We start from the raw sequence: 17518 nt of genomic DNA, 5'->3' as shown, positions 1-17518 counted from the left end.
AATTCTCTCTTTTAGCATTGATCAGGTCCTAAAGGTGGCAGACTGAAGAGCTTAAACCTGTATTACCAAACATTGAGGGTAAGGGGCTTTTGTTCTGTGGTACTAAAGGTTTCCTAAAGCTAGTTGTGAGGTTAAACAGTTTCATCCAATGGATTGCTAGCTGTTGAACAATTTTACATCTGTTGTTGTTTGTCTTTCATCTCTTTAGAAGCCAATGGGGACTCGGTTTTCCCTATACATAATGTTAAAGTGCTCTGCTAAATTTCCAGGGCCAGTTTTCTCCAGGTAAAACTTAGTTCTGTCATACAGTATAATCTTTATGGCTTCATTATGGGTATTTTTCTACTGTTTACTTGAAAAGAATGCATTGTATCCTTTCATAAATCCGCTATTTCAGATTCTATTTCTTCACGGGCAAATGAAATAGCTGGTTGATATACAATAACAATCTTTTTAGACTTTTACCTTGATTTTTGAGAAAAACCCTTAAAGGTTTACAGCAGGGGTGACCAACCAGTTAGAAAGGAAGAGCCAAAATAGCGGTGGGTAGAGTGCAAAGAGCCATGTATTTTTTATTTATATTTTATATATCTAAATACAGATATAAAAATAAATACAGCTGGGTATACAGATATATAAAAATAAATATTTATGATGTGGCTCAATGCCCTCCCCCTCCCCCAGAGCAAAGCAACCCCAGCCTTCCTGCTGTAAGTGAACGCCCTTCCCTTCCCCCAAGCCAGGCACTTCCAGACCCTTCCTTTGCCCTCCTCTCTAAAGTAATGCCCTCCACCACCCCTGGCCCTGAGCCAGGCACGCCCATTGCCTTACACACTCTAATTCCATGCTGGTGACTCAACAGAGCCGCTGTTGCTGCCATTCACTTCTCCCACTAACCAGAGGGGCATATGTTCAGAGCAGGAAGGCAGCACCGACAGCGTGCAGCTAGGAAGAGGAGGCACATTTAAAGGCTCAAAGAGCCACAGGTTGGGCACCCTGGGTTTACAGGTTTTATTTTAAAACTGAAAAATTACATGCTTGATCCAAAGCCCATTGAAATCAACAGGAGTCTTACCATCGATTTGACTTGGCTTTAGAGCAGACTTTATACTTATTGGTTGATAATTTGTCCAAGCAGCTCAGAAACAAAATGAAAGGCAATATAATGAATTTCTCTCTCAGTTTCCTGAAACATACGGCTCAGGAAAAAAAAAAAACAAGGGAAAAGTCATTATTTTCAGACTTTCATTCTGGGAAGGATATTAGCCAAAGAAAAATATTTTATGTGAAAGTTAATGTGTTTTACATAACAATGAAATAGGCATTCATTGATAAAAATAGCAGTGTTTCCTTTTGTGCAAGATACAATATTTACGGTAACCTGAGATATTGTTTTCTTTCTTTGAAGTGCTTGAGTTCTATAAATGATGTGACTTTTCCATTATGCAAGTTTTTAAGGAGATTAAATTGTGGAAAACTGGAAGAGCCATTTTCTAGTCAGAAATAATGTTATGCAAGGCAAAAAGATGCTAAAGAGAAGTCAAAAGTTCAGAATAAGAAGCACTTTCAATGAACTGTTCCACTATTTTTTTTCAGACTTTCAAGAGACATTAAAGAGGGACACCAGAGACAACATACCTAACTTGATTCTCTTTTACTGGCAGACTAATCTAATAAATTTAAGAGTACACTAGTAGTTTTCCAGGTTAAAATGATGGGGAAGATAAATTATGATTTTGTAATGGAAGCTGGTTGCAATTTTATCTAGGGACAAGGAACTACTTTTCACTTCCTGTGATTCAATCTATCACAGAGTGATAGATGTAAAAGGCATTTAGGATTATCCAGTCCAACCTCCTACATCTTCCACATTGTTCCATATGATCGGAGTAGAACTTCAGCTGGCATAAATAGATGAAGTACCAGTGATTTCAAGTGAAGCTACATGCTTTTCATTAGCTAAGAATCTGGCCTAATATATATATATATATATACACACACTGCTAAAACTAGCCTGAAATAATTACTAAAAGAAAACCATGCACTACAGTGACAACCGTGAAATGGCAAGGTTATGAGTTACACAATCAACTGGAATAAGATCTCTCCACTCACTGATTCTGAGATTTTATTTTTTTAAAGAAAATAATCATTGAAAACAAATCAATCTCTGAAATATTTCATTGCTAGATTGATTTTAAGTATCAGAAAAGCCATATTCGAGTGTGATGGGGTGTGTAAACCCACAGTGTAGCAGCTGCATAGGTGTTAAAGGGGGAAACACTTACTTTCCCAGCTATGAAAAAGTGGCTGACTTCTAACACATGTGATAAAAGTCTGCACCTCGCACATTGCAGGGTGCTACTAGAGATGATGGTAAATTTTCTCAGAGCTTCTTCAGAAGTAGCATGGCAAGGAATGGACCCAGGGCCTAATATGGGAGGGTGGGGATTAGACTTCTGGCCAATAACAAAAGGGACTCTCTTCCCACCCCTGACCACCCCTACTGCTACCTTATAGGATCGAAAAAGAGAAAGCAAGACTTCTGGAGCCCCATTAGAGTGACTATTATATAGGGTCAGGGAGTAGCTGGCAGAGAGCTACTGGGTCTTAAAGGCCTAGAGTATCACTGTAGGACTTCAAGATGTGAAATAATGATCTCCTTTACATGGTGGGGACTTAATTTCAGATTAGATATCCTGGGACTGATTTACTTAAAAGCTAGCATCAATGAGTGGACTTAATATCAAAATAAAACATGTTGCCATTTTGTCTCCTCTCCTGCCTTTGCCCCTCCCCCCGACACACCACCACCACTAACTTTCACAGGGCGCTTGTGATTATTAGTAACGTTTTGTTGTTTTTTCCCATATTCTAGATTAGCTGATGTCTGTTCAGTATGGACAAGGTAGTTCCACAGTTTTGTACTGCACTTGAGCTTAGCTATTATAGTTCTGACCACTGTCATCTGTTGAAAGATCTGTTGTGGTAGATTTCTTGTGAGCAATTCTACTTTATTACATACATTGTGCACTGTGGGTATCACTCATTTATTCAAAAGTCGAGAACCTGTACTGAAATAAACGGATTGATGAGAATAACATTTTGTTAAAAGAGGGAGTACAGTAAGGCCCTAGTTATTTAAAGAACAGGCTGCATGACATCTAACTAAACTGTGTACTTTACTACACAGAAAATGGCAATGACAGGAGGCTCTCAAATATATGACCTTCTGCACTGTAGAAGCCCTGTAAGGGGAATGGTTGAGGAGCACTGTTCTGCACTGGAGATGATGGAGCAACTACGTCTCATGATTTCAACCCTACTGTGTACTTAAACTGATCCTTCAAAACTTAGTTATTAACAGCTAGCCTTCTGCGTCAGACTTTCTGTTATTGAAAACCAGACTCAAGAGAAATTCCAGCCAAGGTAGCCATTGTTGCTTGTTGGCGATTGTAATCTTCACGTCTAGTTTTTAACAGAACTCCTTTCCTCCCATTAAATTCATGTGACAAAGCGGGAGAGACAGCTGTACCCCACAAAAAAAGCATTGTGAGGCTGGAGGAAACGTAGGATGTTTTTGTTGATTATCATCTGAGACATATGCACAATGAAAGTAAAGGGGTACAAGGGACTTCATATTTAATAATAGGACAAGGACATTAAAAACTAGCTTCTTTTTGAACTAGCTGCTCTGCTAATGAATTCTTATGCTTTGTATATCTAACAGAAGCACAACAGTAATATTACTGATGCAAGTTAGAGACCATTGCCAAAGACTATTTTTCTAAAACTGAAAGATATTGCTTGAAAAGCCAACTGATATACAAAATTGTGCAATTCAAATATTGCAGCTACTGCTAGAAAGTGTTCAGAAGGTCTTGCTGGAGACCTAGTTTAACATAAGAAGGACTTGGTGTTGACAAGATTATTAACAGGGTGCTTGAATTTAAGAACTTGAAATAATCCTATTTTTAAGGAAAGTGACGTTTAAGTGCATTGGTGAATTGGGGCCTTCATTTATTCAAAAAGAAAAAGCAGGCTGATGTCCCTCCATCTGAAAGGTACAGAATTCTGGATCTTGATTCTCCTTCTCCACACTCTCTTCTGATCAAAAAATCTGATTATCTTCTGTGTGTGAAAAATCAGGCCACTAGGTATATCAGGTACAAAGATGATTCTAATTCTCTCACCTCAGAAACTCACAAACTCCTATTGGGAGTGGGACTTAGTATTATATCAGGGGTAGTGAATTAAGACAAAGAACTTAAGTTGCTCAACAGGCGGTATATGTAAGAAACTGGAAATATCTTTACTCTCTCTGTAGGGACATTGGAACATGATGACATGCAAAGAGAGGATGGTGGAAAGTTGGATACATGTATAATGCTGTACTTTCTTCAGAGTGCAGTGCTTACCTATTCTGCAAACACTGCTTTAATCCAGGATCTGAATTATGAATAGACTGTAACAGACATTCTGAGACTGTGCAAAGAGGATGAAAATTGCTTTAAAATATCCCCTAAAGGAGCAGTAGGGTTTCTTTAGTTCACACAAATATAACAAAAGAATAGTGTGATTGTAAAATTTAATATATTTAGGGTTCAAAGGTTGACCCAAGGAGATAGTGTCTTATTCTAAACATAAAATGATAAACAAGGGTAAGCACTAGATAGAAAAATAGTGGCACAAAAAGGCATATTTGGTAGATGACATTAAATTAAGCATGAAAACTATCAGATAGAGAACTTCAAGGTTATTATCATAACTGTGTCCCTGAGATTTTGTGTTTTTGTGTGTTTTGAGGGGCAAAAGTACTTAGAATAGATTTTTCATCTTTGAAAAGTGTATTGGTTTTTGCAAGTGAGGAAATAGCACAGATACAAGTTAGTGAACTTAATCTGTAATACCAATTTTAATTATTTGTTAATTTAGAGAAGATTAGTATCTGTGATGGCATATTTGTACTTCCTAAAGTGGATTCAATCCATTCAGAAAGCATGGATAATTAATATTTTTAAACATTGTAAAAGTAAGTATTGAACATTGTAAATATTTCTTAAATATTGTAAAAAGGCCATTGGGGGGAAACAAATACAAGCTTAATTTTCAGAATGCGCTGAGTCCAATTAACTTGAACTTCAAGGCTGTGTCTACACTAGCTCCGAACTTTGAAGGGAATATGGTAAGTAGGGTGTTGGGAGCTTCTTAATGAAGTGCTGCAGTGCATATGCAGCACTTCATTAAGGTTATTCTCCTCAGAAGCAACTTCAAAGTGTTAAACTTCAAAGTGCTGGTTTGCATGTAGCCATGGCTTCTTCAAAGTCCCTTTACTCCTCAAAATTTGATTAAAATTTTGAGGAGTAAAGGGACTTCGAAGTAACCCCGGCACCTCAAAATACCCATGGGTTAGCCACAGCTAAATGCAAGACAGCACTTTGAATTTTAACACTTCGAGGTTGCCGTTAGGTGGTTTAATGAAGTGTTGCACATGCACCGCAACACTTCATTAATAAGCTCCCGACACCCTACTTACCATGCTTCCTTTGAAGCTAAGAGCTAGTGTAGACACAAATCAAGTGTAAAAGTTGCTGCAGTTCTTGCATAAACATAGGCAAAATCTTCCATGATTATAATGAAGGGAGAAGAAATCAGAAACTTTAAATTGGATTGTTGGGAAATTGCAGCATCCCTCTGAGCTTAACGCAAGAAAGTGAAATTGGAAATTTTGTGGTTGGTCTATTTCACAATTAAGGCAGGAGACTGAAGTAAGTTTCCCTTTCTTTCTCTCCACCTCACCTCACGTTAAAAATGGCATGAAGAAAGGCAGTGAAGGAGAGGGACGCTGTCATTTGAGGGAAAATATTCACTCTCGCATTAACATAAGTACCTGTGTCTGGTTAGGCTTAAAGTTTGGAACACGTTTTGTATGTGATTCAAGTGCAAATACCTTTTTCATTTGTTTTGTAAGTTTCTAGTAAAAACAAAATATCATTACACGTTTGAGTATTGTAGAGCTGGTTTCTGTGTAGCAGAAATCATTGATTTCCATGGTTGTTGTAAGAAGTTTGATTACTGTGATGTCTGCAGTATTGTACTTGCATATATTTACAAAATTTGCTATTTTATTGCCCCACACTATAAAATATGGAAATAGGGGAATGGTCTGTTATGGTGTCATTTTATGTGCTCCATTAATTTGGGGATAGAGGTTTTATTTAAATGTAAATACTAACCTTTTACTTCCATGTGTTCTGACAGTAAATTACAGGGTGCATCTCCCTGTAGCTAAAATATCATCAATGGGCAAAATTTTGTCATGTTAGTCACCTAATGCCCTGAAGAGAGAACTGAGTTTGAACTTGAAGACCAAATTTATCATACTCAATTTATTGTTTGGAAAGTGCTTGTTGCAACTACACCATACTGTGAATTGACTCTGGGAATTCAGTTGTTACTCCTCTATTTTTCTAAGTCTAAATATCTGTTAGAGTAAGTGCATAAAATTTGGACATTAGAAAAAGAATACACTAAAAAACAAAAAAACAAAAAACATGAAGTGGACTCTTCTTAGTGATAAATCCTATAGGCTGGGTCTACACTTGCCCCCCAACTTCGAAGGGGGTATGTTAATCAGGGCAACAGGAGATTACTAATGAAGTGCTGCGGTGAATACACAGCACTTCATTAAGCTAATCTTCCCCTGTGCCAACTTCGAAGCATCAATCTTGAGGAGTAAGCATCAAAATTTTGAGGAGTAAAGGGACTTCAAAGTAGTGCAGGCACTTTGAAGTGCCTGTGGCTGCATGCATGCCAGCACTTCAAAGTTTGATTCTTTGAAGTTGCCATGGGGGAAAATTAACATGATGAAGTGCTGCAAATTCACTGCAGCACTTCATTAGCAATCTCCTGTTGCCCTGATTAACATGCCCCCTTCGAAGTTGGGGGCAAGCCTAGACAAGCCCATAGTATATTTCTTTGAATTATTCCCTAAACTACCTAAAATGCAATAGTAACAAAGAGTTGCATTTTTGTTAATCACACTTTCTCAAAATATACTAACAGACTGCAGAAATAGCGCAAGGTGTTATTGCCCATAGAAGTTGTTAGGGCTGAGAATTGCTTGATTAGTTTCTTGATTTAATTGCAGAGGAATATGCGGATCTTTCCTGTATTGCAAGTGCTAGGCTCTTATTAGTAGTATTATTATACTGCCTAGGAGCCCTAATCATGGTCCAGCACTCTCTTGTAGTAGGCACAGAGCAAAAGACAACCCTGTCACAAAGAACTTACCAAGTAAGGCTACATCCACACTAAAGCAGAAAGTCAACTATCTAACTACCTTAAGTTGAGTTATGGCAGGGTTTACACCACAGAGAGTTTGATGGAACAAACTCTCCCATTGACATCCTTTAGTCCTCCTTTCTGGAGTAGAATAACAGGGTTGATGGGAGAAAAATCTGTGGTCAATGTGTCAGGTCTTCACTAGACCTGCTAAATTGACCACTGGTGGATGGATCTCAGAGTGCTGATATAGGCTATAGTGTAGATGTAGCCTAATAATAAGACAAGATACAACAATGAATACAGGTGGGTGGGGAGTCATCTTAGCATATGCACAGCGTGTGTCTTTTGGCATGTGACTAGGGTTCGTCACCAAATTTGGTCCATCAGTTTAATTGTCAGCTACCCTAGTCCAGGCAGTGATTATGATATGAATACTGATCCATGCCTCCTCAAATGAGAAATACAAGAAAACAATGTGTCAGTATTGGTCAGCATTATAAGCAGCAGCCTAAATGCTGTCAACTGAGCCCCCTGCAAGGGCGGTTTTTGAAGGACAACGCTCACTTATGTTTGAAGCTGTTGACTGGGAGTATCTGCCAAGGATGAGAGCAACCACAAAGGTCCTTGTTTGAAAAATGTAACAGGTGGCTGACGGAGGCTGATGACAGAGTAAACACAGGTGGAAATTCACGTTAATGCCCTTTATAACTTATCTTTTCTCATTCAGTATCAAAAAAGTTAAGATAAGTTGCTTATATATGATATGATGGAGAAAAAGGAGCTAGTTAAAGGGACACAGAGAGGGTGGCTTGGTCAAAGTGACAGGCAAGGAACATGACCTTCCCAGCAGCATCTGGAATGCATATCAGTGGAGAAGATTACCTTCCTCAAGGCCAGAATATAGTTTTGGTGTGAGGATCTAGAGAGAGAGGCCAGAGTCAATGATGAGTCTGTGCTCAGAGCCAGAAACAATGGTGCAAAGTAGTTCTCTGGAAGGGAACTGATTCAGATTGCTGACTACTACAGCTTTCATAAAGAGTCGCACATTGCTGAAAGGGTCTGTGACCATGATTAAATTTATCCAGCCACTGCCCTTTGAGGAGTGCAGAAACTTTGAAGCCTTTGTTTACAGATAGCCAGAAAGGAGGAGTTTGCTACTCATTAGTACCCAGGCAAGAAAAAGGACTGTCTTTGTTCTTGCTTTATGTTCCTGGACAAGGGCAGCCACATGCTGCAAGAGCTGCCACATATTGCAGCGCATAATGTGCTTTCTTTCAAAGGTGAATGTGAGCTGGGGTAAATCAGTATAAGTCCACTGCATCCAATGAAATTAGAACAATTTACAGCAGCTGATGTGCTAGCCTGGGGAGTAAATGGTCTCTGGTTTGCTAGCACTCTGGTTAACTACTCCAAAAAACACTATGGCTGTATCTACGCTGGCCTGGCCCTTTCACAAGGGGCATGTTAATGAGAGAGTTTGGAAGATGCTGATGAGACACTGTCATGAACATGCAGCACCTCATTAGCATAATGGCAGCTGCACGTGATTCGAAAATGCCGCTTTTGGAATGCATGCCACCCATGTACATGAGGGCCTTTTGAAAGGACCCCGATTTCAAAAGCTCTTTGTTTCTGAAACCAAATAGGAAGAAGGGGCTTTTGAAGTCCGGGGGGTTCTTTCAAAAGGCCCCATCTACATGGGTGGAATGCATTCCGAAAGCAGCACTTTCGAATCGCACTCGGATGCTATTATGCTAATGAGGTGCTGCATATTCATGGCAGTGCCTCATTAGCATCTTCTGAACTCCCTCATTAACATGCCCCTTCTGAAAGGGAGGAGCCAGTTTAGACATGGCCTATGAGTGATGTACATCTTTTCATTTTATTGAAAGGTTCAACTGATGTTCTTATCTGAATTATGGATGTCAGTAATGCAGTAAGACTAGAGGCCAAGCTTTGTCTTTTAAGTGTGACTAGCCAAAAAAAAAAATTCCCTATGTACAGTAAAGATTTTGGCCAGAAGAAGATTTGGTCTTTGAAGTCTTATTAATGTATTTTACATGTATATATCCTGTAATTATGATTAATCACTCAAGACTAACAGTAAAGAAATTTAAGATTTTAGATACTATACATTTTTGAAGACTAACTACACCAGATGGTACCTTTCTCGGTTTTCTAGTATTTATTAAGTTATTGCATTGTTTTTTTTTCTTTGTATTCATTAATCTTGTCCTTCCTTATGTGTCTGTTATTAGAAACATCTGTTTCTTCTTGTTCAGTCCGTAATTACCTCAAGAGTCTTACTTTTAAAATAATAGCATTTAAAAGAAATTCTGGATAGGCTGTCTCATTAGCATATTTAATTTGCATATGAAAATAGCTTTCTGAGCACTGAGAGAGGAGATTGTGGAGGTGGCATACTTAATTTAAAAAAAAAAGCTTTCAGTTATTTAAAACATTTAGAAAGCTGGGTACAGAATACAGAACAAAATAAGACCAGCAAAGTACACACATGATCACACACATTGATCTCAGAGGAAGTAAATGGACTCATAGAAAGGTTTCTGAATGTATATATTTTAGTTCTGGTATGTGCTGCAGTCTGACCTTGTTGAACTGAAACTCTATTGTGGGAAAGCCATTTTCCACCTTTAATTTCAGTGTATCCTTAGTGTATTAGGTGTTCTCAGTGAAAATGGATTTTTTGTTGTGTGAATACTTTTTTTTATGAAGTACTTATAATCTCTTTCTATATGCACAAAGTACACAAGAGACTATTGCATTCAAAAATGTGCCATTGCAACTTGCACAAAATTGTCCTCAGTGGAAGCAGTTCCTGTGCAGCTCAGTAACAGTTTCTCTTGTAACACCAAATGGCCATCTAATAAAAGTAGGGTGACCACATTGCCCTATGTCAAATAAGGGACACTGACCTCTGGAGATGGGGGCTGGGCTGTTGTCCCATGTCAGGGCTCCCTGGAGATGGGACTGCTGCTCCAGGGTGAGGCACCAGGGTTAGAGGGTCTGCATCCTCGAATGGGGAAGGAAACACCAGTGATGAAGGGAAGTGGAGGATGGAGGTTCCAGAACCCCCTCGGGGGGTGGGGATGTTCCAAAGCCTCTTGGCGGGGGGAAGCATATGATGAGGCAGGAGCTGCCTCCCTGAAGAGTAGGAGTTTAGGGAATGAGGCAGCCTACTGGTGGAGGGGCTCCCTAGCAGTGACAGCTGCCTGCCCTAAGTGTAGGGCACCAGAGCATGAGGGTGCCACCCTGTTGTGGGGTTTGCCAGCCGTAGGGGCTGCCATTGTGGAATGCGAGGTAATGGGGCAGCTGCCCCACAGAGGAGCTTTCCTGAAGCAGGAGCTGCTGCCACAAGGTGCAAAGCTCCAGGGAACCCAGTGGAGGAGGTCCCTGGCAGCAGAGGCTGCCACCCCAAAACACGGTGATAGGGAACAGGAGCCCTGCAAAATACAGGACAATTTGTCTCTCTTCTTAAATGAGGCACTGTCCCGGGAAAGCTAGGATGGATGGTCACCTTGAAAAAAGGGTTGATACAGCTGTTGCAACCTACAGCGGACACAAACTCAGCTGGGGAGAACGTGTGGTCTTTATAACAATGTTGGTGAGTGGGGGCAGGAGGCGGGGGCAGTTTTTGAAGCACAGCTATGAATACCTAGTGCCAAATAGCTGTCCAAATATCTGTCTAGAAGAGTGTTATGGAATTGCACAGAAGTGCCATGGTCAAGAATGGACCTGGAGATAAAAGGGACAAACTAATGACTGTACATGTGGCAGTGGGAGCCAGAACAAATCTGAGTGCTGTATCTCACAAGCTTAGTGATCTGCAGTCAGCAGCTACAAACTGTGACCGATGAAATGGACTCGGTGATAGCTGCACAGAATACTTTCATTACTGAGACAAACCACCAATGTGAAGGTCATAAGTCCAAACAACATCAGTAGGAACAGGGCTGTCCTAAAGGGGGTCGGGGCAACTCCCCCCCCCAAGTGCCCCTGGAAGGGGGTCCTGAGCAACCACCCATGCTGCAGGCCCTGCCCCCTCCGCCCCTCCCTGACTAGCCTGGCCAGGATTACCTGGGGCATGGCTGAAGCAGCAGCAGTGTCACCTCTCCCTCCCTGCCCCCTCCCCCTGACTTACCACGCAGTGTGGGGGGAAGCCTAGTTCACCACAGCATCCTGGCCTGCTGAGCTGAGCTCCTCTGTCGCCAGCTGGGAGTGGAAGCCTCTTCCGTCTGCCATGGAGAAGTAGAGCTCAGTGGCACAGGAGGCTGTGGTGAAGTGGAGCAGGTTGCCTCTTGCGCTGCCTGTTGAGTGCAAAGGGAGAGGTCAGGGTGAGGGGAAGGGAAGTGATCCTCTGCAGCTGCTGCCACCTGCCACAATCCTCCCTTCTCCAGTTCACAGGACCGTGGGAACGGCCACGGTGGGGCCCCCAAAAGCACAGGGCCTGGGGCAGGTTACCCACTTTGTCCTGTGGGCAGGATGGCTTTGAGAAGGATATGTCCTTAGCTGCTACATACACACAAGGGTAGGTGAGTAAAACCAAAAGCCGTATTGACCTAGTGGCTTGTAGGTTAGTAGTTTGCAGAGTCTGCTCCTCCTTGCATGCCTACTTGCATATACACACCACAACATGCTTCGCATTGTCCATGTGCTTCTACTGAATGTTCATTGGCAGGGGCACAGTGTGTGCACGGTGCTTCTTTCTTCCGCCCCTGCTTGCTTTGCCATTGACCTCACTCACTTTTTCAGTGTGCTGCTTGGGAGTTGCATTGTCTTTTTTTCACTGCACACTGGGGCAATAAAACAGAGAGATTTTCCTGGAGTCCACCTTCTTCAAGTGGTGCATACCTTTTTATTTGCTTATGCATCCCTAATGTGTGTGTGCAGGGAGATCATTGAGTTCTAACGTGATAAGAAAATGAAAACTGAATTTTAGAAATAAAATAGAAATTAAAAGAGGAATAATACCCACACATGTGACATAGTTGATGTTTGGTGACAATCCATGCAGCACAGTGTCATATCAATGATCTTTAATGAATTATGTATTTTAACATCTACACCAGTAGCCAAATCCTGGTAGGCTTATTCTGTTTTTCTGTTCTTTCTTTCCATAAGCTAATGCATATGGACTTCAGTGAGACATTGCCTAAGGAAGGGATGACCATAAAACAGAGCAAGGCCTTCAAAAGTTGCCCTGATGTTTTTAAAGTTACATATTTCAGACAGTCTATTATCCTGAAACTGTTTGAGTTAAAAGTCCAAAAGAGATTTTAAGTGAAACCATGGCCGTGTCTACACGTGCCCCAAACTTCGAAATGGCCACGCAAATGGCCATTTTGAAGTTTACTAATGAAGCGCTGAAATGCATATTCAGCGCTTCATTAGCATGCGGGCGGCAGCGGTGCTTCGAAATTGATGCTCCTCGCCGCCGCGCGGCTCGTCCCGACGGGGCTCCTTTTCGAAAGGACACCACCTACTTCGAAGTCCCCTTATTCCCATGAGCTCCCCACCTGGCTGGTCAGTTTCCTGGCTCCTGCCAGTGGCAGAGAGATGGGAAGTAGGATGCCGCTGGGTTCCCAGCTCCCTCGGACTTGCAGGACCCAGGAAACTGACCGGCACCTGTCCATTTGCTAATCAGTTTTCCTGGTTCCACTAGTGGCAGGGAGACTGGAACCAAATGGAAACCTGATTCCCAGTTCCCCTGCTCTGGCAGGACCTGGGAAACTGACCAGTCGTGTGCTGGTCGGTTTCTCAGGTCCTGCAAGTGGTGGAGAGACGGGAACCAAGTTGAGGGTCTACTGCATTGTTAGTCTTTAAGGTGCTACAGGACTGCTTTTTAGTTTTGTGAAGATACAGACTAACATGGCTACCTGTCTGAGACTCTCCTGCCATCTGCAGTCCCAGCCTAGCTAGCTCCCTCATTCCCCAGGACAAGACCAGATTAAGATAAGGGCTGCAGCCTAATGGTTCAAATCCTCTCCCCAAACATATGCTAAAACTTGATGGAAATCACTTATCTAGAAACCCAAGTCTAACTGAAAAGTCAAAAAACCAGGATCTATATGGTAAAGTTATTCCAGTTTTTAATTTACCATGCACCAAATAGTAAAGTAACACAATTCAAATCTCAGGCACTCAGCTCGATTTTAAATTGTGATGATTCACACATCAAATAACGTTATTTTGAATTTAGAGGGTGGTATGGCCGATATTCTTACTCTGACAATTAGAGTGGGATTAACAGGAGGTTTGAATGTAAGTGTTTGGATTAATGGTAGTGTTGAAACAGCTTCCATTTAAACTGGTTTTATTGGCCTCCAGAGGAGTCCCACATGTGTCCCATAATGCCGAACAGTTGTCCATTCTGTCTAGTTGCATATCCAATGCTCTCTAGGTGCACAGGAAGTAGTGTAACTGGAAGACCATGAATTTAAGATTTTGGGAGCTGTCTGTCACCAGGGGATGTCTTCCCCACCCCAGAGCAAAGATTGCAGGAACTGGCTGTTGCCAGGGGGAGGTCTACCCTCAAGGCAAAGATTGTGGGGTCTGGCTTGCTGGGGGCATGTCTCCTTCTGAAAAAGTGGCCATTTGCTTTCAACAGAAGGGAATGAAGGAAATGCAATGTGGGAAGATAACATCCAATACCCACAACCACTTGAGGGACATTTTTCCTATACTGCACTAACAAAAAAACCCAGAATGCTACAGGGGTGAGGGAACTGTGGGACAGGTTTCCACAATGCACTGCTGCAACAGTTGATGTTTGGTGATTTAGTGTGACAGCACTAACGCCTTTGTGGGGAGGTCAGGACACTCAAATTTGAATTTATAACCCAGGCTACGTCTACACGTGAAGCCTACATCGAAATAGCTTATTTGGCTATTTCGATGAATAACATCTACACGTCCTCCAGGGCTGGCAACGTCGATGTTCAACTTCGACGTTGCGCGGCACCACATCGAAATAGGCACTGCGAGGGAACGTCTACACGCCAAAGTAGCACACATCGAAATAAGGGTGCCAGGCACAGCTGCAGACAGGGTCACAGGGCGGACTCAACAGCAAGCCGCTCCCTTAAAGGGCCCCTCCCAGACCCAGTTGCACTAAACAACACAAGATCCACAGAGCCGACAACTGGTTGCAGACCCTGTGCCTGCAGCATGCATCCCCAGCTGCAGCAGCAGCAGCCAGAAGCCCTGGGCTAAGGGCTGCTGCCCACGGTGACCATAGAGCCCCGCAGGAGCTGGAGAGAGAGCGTCTCTCAACCCCTCAGCTGATGGTCGCCATGGCGGACCCCGCTATTTCGAAGTTGCGGGACGCGCAACGACTACACGGTCCCTACTTCGACATTGAACGTCAAAGTAGGGCGCTATTCCTATCCCCTCATGGGGTTAGCGACTTCGACGTCTCGCCACCTAACGTCGAAGTTAACTTCAAAATAGCGCCCGGCGCGTGTAGCCGTGACGGGCGCTATTTCGAAGTTAGTGCCGCTACTTCGAAGTAGCGTGCACGTTTAGACACGGCTCCAGTGTTACAAAATCAGTTTGAATAAAATTCAGTAGTGTGGATGTAACCTAAGGCTTGCATATATGATACTAGAAGAACATGTTGAGATCTATCAGTCTCAGTGGGATTTTAACTCAATCCATGACAGGGTTTCACTCAGTTCATAAAAGTATCTTTCCTGATCAGTCAGAAAAGAGAGAACAATTTATCAGGCATAAGAGGCTGGTGACAGAGGGGCTGTTTGCTGGCGGGGCATATCCACGCGGCCGCTTTACTGCCAGCAACCCACTCTGCCAAGAGCGAGCTCTTATGCGGCTATGCTAATGAGCTGTGGGACCACCTGCTTATTAGCATGGAGCTGCCAGGAGAGTGGCTCTGTGTAGATCCAGCCTTAGTAGGGCTCTTCCCCCTACTCACATTACCTGGTAGGTACTCCACACATAGACCCATGTGGAGACATGTTGAAAACAACATGTTTAAAACTGAAAGAAACTGGCCAAATTGTTTTAAAGAGTCTGTTTGGAAAATGCTGCTCCAGAGGAAATCCTGAACTGTTGCTCCCTTTACTTGTAAGTCTTGTAATTTAAGGATTATTTTGGTAATGGTTGTTAATTAAGTATGAGGCAAAATGGGATCATGTTTATTGCACCTGTAAATTGTGATCTCTGTTCTTATCAAGTACTAGTGTATCTTCCTCTGTTAAACTGAATGCATAGAAGCAACAGAAAAAAGAACTTCTGTGAAGGCAACAGTGTCACTAGGGATTCATGTTTGCTGTGAATACCGTCTATTTTATGAAAGGCTATGGTTGTTAAAATTTTTGGTGCATGGATAATAATATTTCTTTTCATGTTTAGACTTTTTATCAGCCATTTTATTACCTCCAATCTTATTGTGCACCATATTTAGATTTAGAGACAATTTGCTTGCACTGCATGGTATTGGGTTGTATCATGTACTGTTAATGTGATCCAGTAACTGAATATGAATGAAGAATTTTGTTTCTATTTTGTCTCGGCTTGTTCCTTTCTTCCCTTCAGACCTCACATTCCTGGGGGGAGAAGTTAACACCACAGAGCTGATCATCATCCACCTTTTTTCAGAAGTCACTCGCCTCATTACTCCACCCTTGCCCATGAAGCAGAGCTATCTGCTTTTGCTAAGTCCAGACATCTGTTCCACTTATTTGTGGTGCAGTCATTTGTACCAGCACAGAGAGACAACCGCTTACATAAGCTTAAAAATTTGGGTGGGTGGTTGTTTTTCAATGGATCTATGATAACTCTTTATTTTCAATTTCTAATGCAATTTTATACTGATGGGGTTTGTTTTTGAATAAGGCTTCCCTTTAAGCCTTTCTTCTTCTCTCATTTTCCTTTCCCTTATGTGAGTGCTATGAAGCACTCACTGGAGGCACGAATCAAAGCCATATGTCCTCTGTTATGTTGTCTTTTAGGATTAAATAGACATATCAATAATTCTTTTGAGTTTGGTTGTTGATAAAATGTACTTCTTTGAGAATTAAACAGAGAATTGGGCTTTATAGAGGTGAAATGTTTGCTTTAAAACATTTATATACTTTTGTATTATGAGCAAGCGATTTCAAAGTTACCTTAATGATACAGATTATGTTTTAATACTTCATTTTACAAAGTGTCTAGATGTCCCTATCTACACTAAGTCTTTGTGCTGAAATTTTGTTATGTGTCTGACACTTAAAATTGTTGCAGGTTTCAAATTTAAATATTTATAGAATAAACTGAAAGTCCCACCTTTCTTTTCTTTTCAGGCTCCGGACTCAACGATGGGCAATGGCATGAAATCCGTTTTCTAGCTAAGGAAAATTTTGCTGTCCTCACCATTGATGGAGATGAAGCCTCAGCAGTTCGAACAAATAGTCCTCTACAAGTTAAAACTGGGGAGAAATATTTCTTTGGAGGTAAAAACTGAAGTACTAATATATCTGAATAGAGCTATCATTTTGTTATCTAAGAAATAGGTAAATGTGGAAGTTAGGGTGAAAGTCAGTCCTTTTAGTGTTTGTATTGTGGGTTTTATGCAAGTAGCTTGAGGGATGACTGCCAAAAAAAAAAAATCTACTGTTTTATTATTTTCCTCATTCATGGTAGTCCCAAAAAACTACATGAGATACTACTTCCTACTTTCTGAGGAGTGCATTTTCAAATCTATTTTCTTTTCCACCATTAAATCAGTTGTTGAAAGTTTGGCATAGAGGCAGAACCTTGCTCTGATGGTAACACAGATCTGATACCTTAAGGGGAAGCTCCATAATACCACTTTCTGAAAAGGTACCCCATAAAGTCTCCATAACGTGGAACCAGTTCCACTAGGTGGTATGGAGCTGGATTATAGACCTATTTCTTTTTTGAGCCATGATTTAGGAACCCATTCTTACTGGCTTACTGGCATTCTTACTGGCTACATCTGCACTACAGAGATCTTTCGAAAGAAGTACTTCTGGAAGATCTATTCCAAAAGAACTTTTTTGAAAGAGTGCATCCACACGCAAAAAGTGGATCAAAAGAGTAATCTGCTCTTTCAAAAGAGAGCGTCCACATAGCCCCCCACTCGTTCTTAAGAACAGGCCATGGATGGAAAAATCAGGCCTCAGGAGGATTGCTCTTTCAAAAAAAAAAAAAAAAAGAAAGGGGGTGGGGGGCGGGGCAGGCTACACAC

At 41.7% G+C, this 17518-nt stretch overlaps 1 protein-coding gene across 1 annotated transcript in view; it reads left to right on the top strand.

Moving 5' to 3' along the window:
* Nucleotides 1–17518, top strand: part of CNTNAP2 (contactin associated protein 2) — a 1212102-nt gene that overhangs the window by 476148 nt on the left and 718436 nt on the right. The window contains exon 9 of the mRNA XM_074985481.1: nucleotides 16611–16760. Coding sequence (XP_074841582.1) covers nucleotides 16611–16760 — 150 coding nt within the window. The remainder of the gene's footprint in view (nucleotides 1–16610; nucleotides 16761–17518) is intronic.

Source organism: Carettochelys insculpta, chromosome 2, assembly GCF_033958435.1.
Source record: "Carettochelys insculpta isolate YL-2023 chromosome 2, ASM3395843v1, whole genome shotgun sequence".
NCBI classification, from domain to species: Eukaryota; Metazoa; Chordata; order Testudines; family Carettochelyidae; genus Carettochelys; species Carettochelys insculpta.
This window is presented reverse-complemented; position numbering and strand designations above follow the sequence as displayed.